Source organism: Triplophysa dalaica, chromosome 14 (assembly GCF_015846415.1).
Source record: "Triplophysa dalaica isolate WHDGS20190420 chromosome 14, ASM1584641v1, whole genome shotgun sequence".
In the NCBI taxonomy this organism is placed as follows: Eukaryota; Metazoa; Chordata; class Actinopteri; order Cypriniformes; family Nemacheilidae; genus Triplophysa; species Triplophysa dalaica.
In genome coordinates this window covers 12,490,718-12,503,039 of record NC_079555.1, presented here as the reverse complement: position 1 = coordinate 12,503,039, position 12,322 = coordinate 12,490,718, and the positions used below count along the sequence as shown (strand labels likewise).

The following is a 12,322-nucleotide window of genomic DNA, read 5'->3' as shown; positions in this document are numbered from 1 at the left end:
GGAGTGGCGACGGACTCAAGCTGAGCTTGAACACCGTCATTGCCTGTCCCTCGGGGAAGAGGTGAAGCTGTTGTCCTTCCGCCGACTGGTCTACGAACTCACACACCAGCCGAGCCCGAACACCGTCATTGTCTGTCCCTCGGGGAAGAGGAGAAGTTGCTGTCCTCCCCTGGACTGTTCTGTGAACTTACACACCAGCCGAGCCCGAACACCGTCGTTGTCTGTCCCTCGGGGAAGAGGAGAAGTTGCTGTCATCCCCTGGACTGTTCTGTGAACTTACACACCAGCTGAGTCTGAGCATTGTCGGCTGCCTGTCTCACGAACACATCCGAGGAGACGAAGGAAGCCACTGTCTCACCCACGAACATTTGCATCACTGCTTTTATTGTTTTAAGTTAATAAAATACTTACCCTTTTAAATCCACTTCTTGTTGTCCGCCTCTTGGTGTCCTCTGGTGTCTGCTCCTCCGGAGTGTGGTTATTGGCCCTCGGCCCTAACATCGGTGACATTTCCTATAGTTGCAGATCAGACCTGCACAACGGTCAGGAGAAATTTTGGACCATTCCTCTTTACAAAAGTGTTTCAGTTCAGCAATATTCTTGGGATGTCTGGTGTGAATCGCTCTCTTGAGGTCATGCCAAAGCATCTCAATCGGGTTGAGGTCAGGACTCTGACTGGGCCACTCCAGAAGGCGTATTTTCTTCTGTTGAAGCCATTCTGTTGTTGATTTACTTCAATGCTTTGGGTCGTTGTCCTGTTGCATCGTCCATCCTCTGTTAAGCTTCAGTTGGCGGACAGATGGTCTTAAGTTTTCCTGCAAAATGTCTTGATAAACTTTGGAATTCATTTTTCCCATCGATGACAGTAATCCGTCCAGGGCCTGAGGCAGCAAAGCAGCCCCGAACCATGATGCCCCCTCCACCATATTTCACAGTTGGGATGAGGTTTTGATGTTGGTGTGCTGTGCCTTTTGTTCTCCACACATAGCGTTGTGTGTTCTTTCCAAACAACTCAATTTTGGTTTCATCTGTCCACAGAATGTTTTGCCAGTAGTGCTGTGGAACATCCAGGTGCTCTTTTGCAAACTTCAGACGTGCTGCAATGTTTTTTTTGGACAGCAGTGGCTTGCTGCGTGGTGTCCTCCCATGAAGTCCATTCTTGTTTAATGTTTTCCTTATTGTAGATTTGTCAACAAAAATGTTAGCATGTGCCAGAGATTTCTGTAAGTGTTTAGCTGACACTCTAGGATTCTTCTTCACCTCATTGAGCATTCTGCGCTGTGCTCTTGCAGTCATCTTTACAGGACGACCAGGCCTAGGGAGTATAGCAACAGTGCTGAACTTTCTCCATTTTTAGACAATCTGTCTTACCGTGGACACATGGACATCAAGACTTTTAGATATACTTTTGTAGCCCTTTCCAGCTTTATGTAAGTCAACAATTCTTGATCGTAGGTCTTCTGAGAGCTCTTTTGTGCGAGGCATGGTTCACATCAGACAACGCTTCTTCAGAACAGCAAACTCAAAACTGGTGTGTGTTTTTTATTGGACAGGCCAGCTTTAATCAACACATCCAATCTCATCACATTGATTGGACCCCAGGTTGGCTGACTCCTGGCTCCAATTAGCTCTTGGAGAAGTCATTAGCCTAGGGTTTCACATACTTTTTCCACCCTGCACTATGAATGTTTACATGTTGTGTTCAATAAAAACATGAACACGTATAATGTTTGTGCGGTATTAGTTTAAGCAGACTGTGTTTCTCTATTGTTGTGACTTAGATGAAGATCAGAACACATTTTATGACCAATTTATGAAGAAATCCAAGTAAGCCAAAAGGGTTCACATGCTTTTTCTTTCAACTGTATATAGAGAGAGAGCCACACTCTAATCACCACATATTGTATACATTACTAAAATAAATAATTAAGAAAGAATATGCAGAAAAGCATAAATACAAATTATTGTTATTCAAATGAATATCACACTAATCGGTCAATCTGCAACATTTATATTTCAAAGTGACAACAACAGCCACAATCCATAAAATAAATGTCACAATCAACTGCTGAATCATTATTTAGTAAGAACAACTTAATATGTTTCCCTGCCATTCATTCTGATTAGCACTAGCGCTGTCACTCTCTGCATGACTGCGTGTTCATCTATTACTTCCACAATATGTTTTCAATTAATGATAAAAATACTGAAGCGTCTGAAAAACGACATAGAGCTTCTTGGTACACTTTTATTTTCTCGGAACTCAGAACAATGAATAACACTGCCACACCGGGCTGAACTACAGGAACTCTCATCTGTCCGTCCTCTTTCCGGAGCTGTGAAAACTACCGTCGACTCTCTATAACTATAGCACATCATCATTAATGACACTTTCTGTGCGCTACAATATCATCTTGATCGTCGAAGTATGCCGTCATTGGTGTTAAGTGCTTTAATTTTGCTTGAGGTAACGGGAAAGGGTATTGTATAGCTTCCACATCATATTAAGATGCATTTATAACAAAGAATGGCAAAAATGCAGATGTCATGTTAATGAACACACCTTGTAAAGTTACTCTGCTAATGACGTTAACTCCAACGTGCTGCTGTGTGAACTGAAGAATGCGCTAAATAACGCAGCCTAACGCCGTTTTTATAATAAGAGTTTTAAAGGGGAATATAAAGCGATCTCGAATTCTTGTACAGATTACATTATTACACACAATATTTTAGGGGGGCTAAGGTAGTACTTTAGGGGGGCTTTAGCTCCCCTAAAAACGGCCTATCAACGCCACTGATAGCCGCTATATAAACAATCTCTAAATGTATTTTCTGCTTGTAGGCACGTGTTTGAAGCCTAAATTAAACATTGTGTGGTTGAAAGCACTGCATAGTTGTGACATGTGACAGGGTTGAGTCTCTTTGCCAGCCAAAGCGCTAAATGTTCTAATCACACCGGTGTTATCGTACGAGTCATATGGTTAACAACATTATGAAAAGTGAATTTAAGACATTGAGGACAGACTGGAACCCTGCAATTGAGGGAAATCTGTCGTAGACTCTCTGCAATTAACGGAAATCTGTCGTAGCGGCGTAGAACTTTAATCCATGTTTGTATGTATGCATGCATGAATGTACACATATAAATACATCCAGACAACAGATAGATATAATAGCACATTTTAGTGAACTTTTTTCATAAAGCTAGTGAAGGTCACTGTACTCTTAACCATAACTTGTCTTTTCATTAGGCAGTGCTTCTTAAAGCAATGTATTAAATAACCTGTTTTTGTATTACATTACCTCTTTCCATTTTGTCATCGTCCGCTCTCTTCCATCAGAAGACCACACATCAAAAGAGACATCTTAAAAGAAAAACTATTTAGTCAGAATGGAATTTCTTATAAAACCTATGCTATTTTAAGCACTTTATCCAAAACTCAAGAATTACAATTGAAACATTTAGTAATTTAGCAGATCCTACAAATGAAGTAAACAATAGAGGTAATTGGAACAACATAAGTATATTGAAAAAGCGCAGTGCAGTAAAGTGCAGTAAAACTGGTCTCATATAGGCTACCACAGTATACCAAGCTAAGGTGTAAGAGTAGAAAAGAAATAGAAGTCAACTTATCGGTTAGGTTCTGACAGCAAAGATGTGCTTTTTAGGCTATTCTTAAAGGTGGCTACAGAATTTGCTGATCTTGTAGCAGCGGGAAAGATCATTCCACAAATAAAAAACAGATCCAGAGAAGGTATGTGAGAGTGATTTTTTCTCTTTTTGGGATGGCAGTACAAGACATTGTTTGTTTGCAGAGCGTAGGGATCTGGCAGGTACATAAGTCTATATTTGCGAGTGAAGATAAGCTGGTCCCGAACCAGTGGTTGTCTCGAGGCCAATAGCAGAGCTTTGAATTTGATGCGAGCGACTATAGGGAGTCAATGTTACTAAATGAAGAGAGGAGTGACGTGTTCTCTCTTTGGTTCTTTGAAGACCACTTTTGCCGCTGCATTCTGGATCATCTGAAGAGGCGTAGTCTGTGGAGTCCACTCGGTAGTCCATTCTGGACAGGACAAGATCGTGGGCTAGGATTTGCGAAGCATGCTCGGACATGAAAGGTCTAATTTTCTGAATCGACAGGACCGGGTGATGCTGAAAACATGATTCGTGAAGTTTAGCTGATCATCGATAACCACTCCCAGGTTTCAGGCCGTACTGGAAGGAGTGATTGTTGATGAGCCTAATTGACTCTAGAGGTTTAATTAATCTTTGGGTCGGCCGGGATTACAACCAGTTCTAATTTTGGTCCTTCTTCCAAAGCAAAATGTCACTCAGGCATGCTGAAATGCATGAAGAAACAGAACCATTGTAGCACCATTCCAGTGACATCCATAGCCTTTAGGGTCGACGGGAGGATGTGGTGGTTAACGGTTTAGAGGGAGCATGGCGGAGTCTGCAGAGGATAAGCGGGAGGGAGAGTTTTCGTAAGTTGCGCCGGAATGTGACCAGTGAGGAAGCATGTGAAGTGTCTGGAGAAGTTAGGTCGAGATCAAGAGTGATGAGGAAATTATCATACGTGTGCAGCGGGGTGAACTGAAAGTGATGAGTGGAGCAGTAGCGTGTGTAGATAAGATCTAGCTGATTACCATACTTATTGGTTGCAAGACTTATGGGTATTTCCTGCATCCATAGAACCATGTTATATGTTTAGGTCATAATGACAATGTAAGTGATTATTTCTTGTTAAACCCCAAGGCATATGAAACTACTGGTTTCATCGCCATGTTAACTTACGCTACACGTCTAAATCTGCTCCAGAGAAGGTTTAATTCTGGGTAGATATTGCAAACCAAAACTGGACGCAGTGAATTCAACTGCAATCGTATTGATCTTATTGTGAAACCTATATAAATAATTAAAATTCAATAGATTCTGTATTAATATAGTCAGTAGCTGCCTTCTCAAACTTTCACTATACAGCGGTGTTTATTCCTGCATTTGTAAAAGTCTTTCAATTCATGACATTTTTACAAAATGATCTCGTCATCTTAAGCAGAAAGTGAATTGCGCTGATACTCAGAAGAAGTCTGATGAAAAACTGATGATTCTTTCTATGTTCCGTGATATTGTCTTTTTCCCGCACATGTCACACAAACTCTGGATCAAACTGAAAATGACAGAGAACGTTTATACAAAGCGGTGTGTGTTACTGCTAAACCTGATTTAAACCAGGTTGGGTTTGTCTGGATTGGTCAACTCAACAGCTTACTCTGCAACTCAGTGTTTGTTCATCTTGCTTTGTGATAAAGGCAACTGGAGAACAAACGACAGGTAAAAATCAACAGGTAGGGTAACACAGTCAAATCCAACAGGTACGAATATACAGCTACCATCCTCAGGTACATCCAATAGAAAGTAAACAAAATAAACATCCACGGGTACCTATGACTAAGGGTCGGCACTAGCAAACCATAAAGTGGTAAAAACACTTTAGAACTAGACCTGACAACGCATACAACAAAACACAAGGTAAATATAGTGTCCAAGGGAATTTGAATACCTGATATACTTGCACAAGCGCCATGCTGTGCAGGGCAGCACCTGCCTGACCCGCTGCCTGGAAAGCCTTTCCCACCAATGAAGATGTTACTCTACAAGGCTTGATGGGGAATGCAGGCATCTACAGTGATGATGATGTCCCAGAGGAGAGATAGCCGGTCAACTTCTCCTCTAAGGGTGGCATCATTATATATCCCTATGTTCTCGGGTCCACGATAGTCGAATAAATCGAGGTAGAGGGCACAAAGACACAGGACGAATAAGGTTTACTCCAAGAACGAATTAACTCTTCATAGAGGTCACCAAAACAGGGGAGAGGGCGTCAATGATGCCCCTTCCCCGTGCCACCTGACAGAAAGCTGTCATCCAGTTTCAAGCGTCCTCTTGCTCCTGCGGCCAGGCAAGATTTTGACCATCGACTGCCTGAGTCACTACCCCGAGTACATCCTCTTAATGCTTTGATATCGCGAGCGGGACACTATGAAGATGTGCTCTCAAACTCTGCAGAAGCGAGGTAAGCCAGGTCCTCCGCCACATCTAAAGAAGTGCCGGGGCACGCTTCAGAGGCGGACGCTTTGTCCTCGCGATGCGGTGAGCAAGTGAGAGAGGATTACCCGTCTCACGCCCGCTTCAGCCATATCGCGGGGGGATCCCCAGGAGGCTAACGAGGCTTTTAAAAAACGCGAGCCGAGCGCGAAGAACTTTTACGTCAAAATCCTCTCAATGTCTCAATGTTCAAAATGACGGTGACAGCCATACTGTAGAAGAACCATTTTTGGTTCCCCAAATAACCATTAACTCAAATGTGCATTTAACTGGTGTAAATGTCCTTGATATTTTTTCAGTTTTTCCCAATATTTGGAAAATGACTTTAACCAGTTGTTAGGTTTTTGATAATTAATTGATGATACAATGTAATGATTATGTTCTAATTTGCCTTTATAAGAAAAAAATATAATGCCATTATGGTGCACAGACATCTATTACACATCTGCTTGACTTTGCTGATGCTGTTCCATCTGATGTCATTGGCTACGTGTTGTTTATCCATACTGCGTCTATAAAAACAGCTGTCACAGAAATGGATCCATGGTATTTACTGTAGCAGCTGCCGTTGAGCTCAATCTTTGGGATGTTTTTTTTTCTATACACTCTCCAGCTTTTTCATCACCTTCATGCAAAGGCAGAAAACACTCTTTGTCGAATGATGGGAGACCCTAAATACCCGCTGCTGTCAAAGGATGGAGACATACTTATTGGGGGAATTTTTCCAGTCCACAGTAAAGAAACATTACCTTCATTTGAGTTCACACAAAAACCTCATCCTTTGTCATGTTCTGGGTGTGTTACATTTAAACCTTTTAAAGAAGGGCTAATTTAAATAATGTACTGAAAGCAAACTGATGATTTAACCAACTTGTCATTTTTTTCAGTGTAACTCTGAGAGATTTTCGGATGGCTCAAATTTTGACTTTTGCAATTGAGGAGATAAACAAAAGTAAAACTTTGCTCCCAAATGTTTCTATTGGCTATAAAATCTTTGATAGCTGTGGTTCAAGACTGTCTTCTATGAGTGCAATTATGGCATTGATGAATAATCAGGAGTTTGCAGCAGAGCATAAATGTAATGGACAGACTCCTATACATGCTATCATAGGAGAAACTGAGTCTTCTGTCACAGTAATTCTGTCCAGAACCACAGGACCTTTTAAAATCCCAGTGGTAAGACAATATAACAGCAAAATTCTGACACAATTACCAAACTGATTACTGTTTACGGTTTCCTGTGATTTCTTTTTCAGATAAGCCACTCATCCTCATGTGAATGTCTCGGTAATAAGAAAGATTACCCCTTTTTCTTCAGAACTATTGCTAGTGATTATCATCAGAGCAGAGCACTCGCAATATTGGTCAAGCATTTAGGATGGACTTGGGTTGGAGCTGTGAACAGTGACAATGATTATGGAAACAATGGAATGACCATATTTCTGAATGCAGCCCAGGAGGAGGGCATTTGTGTAGAGTACTCTGTAAAATTCCACCGAACAGAGCCTGACAAACTCCAAAAAGTGGTGAACATAATGAAAAATGGCACTGCAAAAGTGATTGTTGCATTTGCTGGATTAGTGGAAATGGAATTACTAGTTGAGCAGCTATGTTTTCAGAACATTACAGGGCTTCAAATTATTGGGGTGGTTGGATGGATAACGTCAAAGAATTTATTCACTCCAAACACATTTCATTTGATGGGAGGGTCATTAGGCTTTGCATTGAGACAAATTTATATAGATGGGTTTTTAGACTATGTTAATAGATCATTTTGGGAAACAGCTTTTCCATGTTCACAAAGAGATGGGCAGTCTTCTCAATACAATTTAAAGTGCAGCAAGTATCAGGAGCTGCTTGGACTGAGAAATTACAATGAAGATGTGCCTGAACACAGGCATTCAAGTAATGTCTACAAAGCCGTGTATGCTGTGGCTTATGCTCTACACAGTCTGCTTAGGTGCAAAGAACAAGAAGGTTGTGCAAAGGCCCTGACAATACAACCTCAACAGGTTAACAAAAAGAGAATGTCTATCCATATTTCAATTGTTTTCAGCTACAACCATGATCATGTTCTTATGCTGTCCTTTTACTAGGTGGTTGAGGCTCTTAAAAAGATCAATTTTACAACAAAGTTTGGAGATTGTGTGTGGTTTGACAACACTGGTTCCACAGTAACCCAGTATGAAGTTGGAAACTGGCAGCAGGACTCGGATGGATTATTCCATTTTAAAGCAGTGGGTTACTATGATGCCTCGCTGCCACCTGACCAGCGCTTTGTGCTAAACACTGAAAAAATCATCTGGGCTGGAGGACAACTGCAGGTCAATGACACTAACATGTTTATCTGACAGAAAGATTATGAAAGAAGTTGAGAATGCGGTTAGAACATTGCTTGTATATTGGATTTAAATTTAAAATAGATGTAAAAAGTGTAACATTTGTATTGGAAGATATAACATCACATTTGTATTGGAAGATATGACACTATAAAGTGGGTTGCAATCCGTTGTGTCACATATAAATCAAAAAGGTCGTTAAGCCATAAGGCGGTGGCACTCCTTTACAATTCTGGATGTTGTTGTCAAGACACAGGGTCCGGTGTTCAGTCCACTTGAGGCTGCTGTGAAACAAAATCTAAATAACAAATTATATAAATTCTGCATTGTATGTTTTCATGTAGAAGCCAAGGTCTGTGTGCAGTGAGAGTTGTCCTCCAGGCACTAGGAAGGCTGTGCAGAAAGGAAGACCTGTCTGCTGTTATGACTGTATTCCATGTGCAGATGGAGAAATCAGTAATGAGACAGGTAAACTTCAGCCCAAATCAAAGATTCAAAGAAAACTGGTTAGTTGCTCTTTTTGTGTTTTCCTTTTGCTGTTCAGGATGCAGTTTCTTAGCAAAGGAGTTAATAAATGAAATAGTTTTCTTTTTGTTTCTAACTATAGAAACTTCCTTTCCAGATTCAAATAACTGCATGCAGTGTCCAGGGGAATTCTGGTCTAATGCTGAGAAAAATAAATGTGTGTTAAAGGCTGTAGAGTTTCTATCTTTCACAGAAATTATGGGTATAGTGCTAGTTTTTTTCTCACTGTTTGGTGTAGGAATAACTGTTCTGGTCACATGCCTATTTTACAGTAAGAAGGACACCCCCATAGTGAAAGCCAACAACTCAGAGCTGAGCTTCCTGCTGCTCTTCTCATTGACTCTGTGTTTTCTCTGTTCACTTACTTTCATTGGTCGCCCCACTGAGTGGTCCTGTATGTTACGTCACACAGCATTTGGGATCACTTTTGTACTCTGTATCTCCTGTGTTCTGGGGAAAACAATAGTTGTGTTAATGGCCTTTAAAGCCACACTTCCAGGAAGTAATGTCATGAAATGGTTTGGGCCGGTACAACAGAGACTCAGTGTTCTTGCCTTTACACTTATACAGGTTCTTATCTGTGTGCTTTGGCTAACAATATCTCCACCTTTTCCCTTTGAAAATATGAATCATTATAAGGAAAAAATTATTTTTGAATGCAATCTTGGTTCTACAATAGGTTTTTCTGCTGTACTGGGTTATATTGGTCTACTGGCCCTCATGTGCTTCATTCTAGCTTTTCTGGCTCGGAAGCTGCCTGATAACTTCAATGAAGCTAAATTCATCACATTCAGTATGCTCATATTCTGTGCTGTTTGGGTCACATTTATTCCATCTTATGTCAGTTCAGCTGGAAAATTGACTGTAGCTGTGGAGATATTTGCTATTTTAGCCTCAAGCTTTGGTTTATTATTCTGTCTATTTGCACCTAAATGTTACATTATACTGTTTAAGCCTCAACAAAATACAAAAGCACATTTGATGGCAAAAACACAAAAGTCCTACTGAGGAATATGGTAAATGAACACTTCAGTGGTTTTTATTGTTTATTTTAGAAAAGTACAGTATATATGTTTTTTTACTTATTTTACAAAATAGGCACAAATAAAATGATTAAAAATCAAAAACGTTTGACCACCTCAATTTGTACATGATTCACCAAGCTTGACTCTCGCAAACAATACAGGTGTTTCCCATATATTTAGCTACTGTCAGTCCAAAACATTCAATATGTCATCATGTGGAGGTCTCCAGTGGCCCGTTTCAATAAGGAGGTTAAAGTTAAACCTTGAACTCAGATGTGGTTTACATGGAAATTAGAAACTTTGAGTTTCAGAACAGTGGATTTGAGGTAGTTCAATTTACTCTGTGTAGGCTTACCCTGGGTTAAGCGTGTGACCCACAACTATAAAAAGCCATCATCAATGAAGCTCCGATATTACGATTCACCGTGGCAACAGCTCCAAAAAAAGCAACATGGCGACAGAAAGCACTTGAGAGTGAGCCACACTTTCTGCTCAGCATACAGTGGATTTACTGATGCGCTGAAAATTACTTAAAATTGATAAATGTTCCAATAAACAAACAAATTATTCATAAGATGACTGAAACGACAGAAATAAGACAGAAATAATAAAAAAGTATGTTCTCACTCGCCATGAGTGCTCTAGTTATGCGATTGAGACGTCATGGTGTATAGAACACCTGTAGGGAGTCAGACTCTCGTGCGAAGTTAGACTTTAGGACTGTCTGATCATTGCCTGGTTCACCTTATCCCAGCCCACAGGCAGAAACTAAAATCTGTCAAACCTATGGTAAGGACTGTTAAAAGATGGACCAACGAAACAGAGCAGGCCTTACAAGCATTCTTCGAGAGCACCGATTGGAATGTTTTTGAATCGGTTACCACCGATCTGGACGAGCTCACAGAGACTGTAACATCATACATCAGTTTCTGTGAGGATTTGTGCATTCCTACTAGGAATTCCTTAAAATACAACAATGATAAACCATGGTTTTCAGCAAAACTCAGACAGATTCACTAAGCCAAGGAGGATGCCTACAGATAAGGGAACAAAGTCTTGTACAGGCAGGCTAGGAACTCATTGACAAAGGAGATCAGAATGGCTAAGAGAAACTACTCAAAAAATTTTGAAAACCGGTTTTCAGTCAACGAACCTGCGTCTGTGGTAGGCATCAGAGACATCACTACATACAAGCCGCCATCCCACAATTTTGCAGGTAATCAACACCAGGTCAATGATCTTAATGACTTTTATTGCAGATTTGAAAATCCTAACTTTACACCAGGGTTCCTCAAATCTTACCATGGAGGGCCGGAGCACTGCAGAGTTTAGCTCCAGCCCTGATCAAACACACCTGAGCAAGCTAATCGAGTTGTTCAGTATCACTTGAAAATCACAGGTATGCAAGTTTGATCAGGGTTGGAGCAAAACTCTGCAATGCTCCGGCCCTCCAGGGTAAGATTTGAGGAACCCTGCTTTACACCTTACACCAACTCTGAATTTCTATCACACAAAAGCTATCACTTTCAGTCACCCCACCTACTGCACTTCAGATCAGTGAAGAGGATGCGTGCCGAGTCTTTAGGAAACAAAAGACAAGGAAAGCACAAGGCCCAGATTAGGGATGAGTCACGAATTTTGAATATTCGAATGGTGTGTGCGATCTTGTTTTCACGCGAAACGTGTTCATGTAACCGAAGGGTGGCGCTGCCAATAACGACGCACCTTAAAACCGAAGGCTGTTGATCAAGAGACAATAGAGGAAAACATTTTCTCACAACAATTGTTAACGAAGTAACGCACACTGTAGACCCGCGTGGCATAACGGATTCGATAAATTGAGACGTGTCAAAAATTAGTTCTGTGTGGGGGTAATTTAATAAATTGAATGAGAATAAAGTGCAGTGCAAACTCTGTGCAATGCAATGCGAAGCTGGCTTATCATGGATCAACAACTACGATGCACAGTCGTTTGAGGGGGCGAAGCATCCAGCAGGTCCATCCACAGGTCAGCAATAAGTTGGTAGTTTTGTGGTCACACCAACCAATTTGGATGCCAGACGGGCGGAGCAAATAACGGCTTTAATTGCTAAGAGTATCGCTAATGATATGCTTCCGATCGGCTTTGTCGAAGGAGAGGGCTTGAAAAATGGTGTTTGTACAGCCTGAGTTTACTGGTAGTCTAGAAAAACGATCACTGCCAGACTGGAGAAACTTTTTACTCTCTTTCGCGGTGCCTTGTGGTGGCCCTGGGCACTCGGTGGACGGCTCGACCGTCCGCCCCCTGGCAGCCGGCGGTGGCCCCTCCTTTAGCGGGCAGCGGCGCT

At 41.2% G+C, this 12,322-nt stretch overlaps 2 protein-coding genes across 2 annotated transcripts in view; one reads left to right on the top strand and one right to left on the bottom strand.

Annotated features, from left to right (window-relative positions):
- LOC130435844 (uncharacterized) overlaps nt 1-12,322 on the bottom strand; it is a 476,195-nt gene that overhangs the window by 420,312 nt on the left and 43,561 nt on the right. The gene's annotated exons all lie outside the window — the stretch shown is intronic.
- On the top strand, nt 6,693-9,978 carry LOC130435828 (extracellular calcium-sensing receptor-like). The gene is made up of 6 exons (XM_056766680.1): nt 6,693-6,901; nt 6,994-7,282; nt 7,363-8,118; nt 8,203-8,430; nt 8,790-8,913; nt 9,068-9,978. The coding sequence occupies exons 1-6, from the start codon at nt 6,693-6,695 to the stop codon at nt 9,976-9,978; spliced, it is 2,517 nt and encodes an 838-aa protein (XP_056622658.1).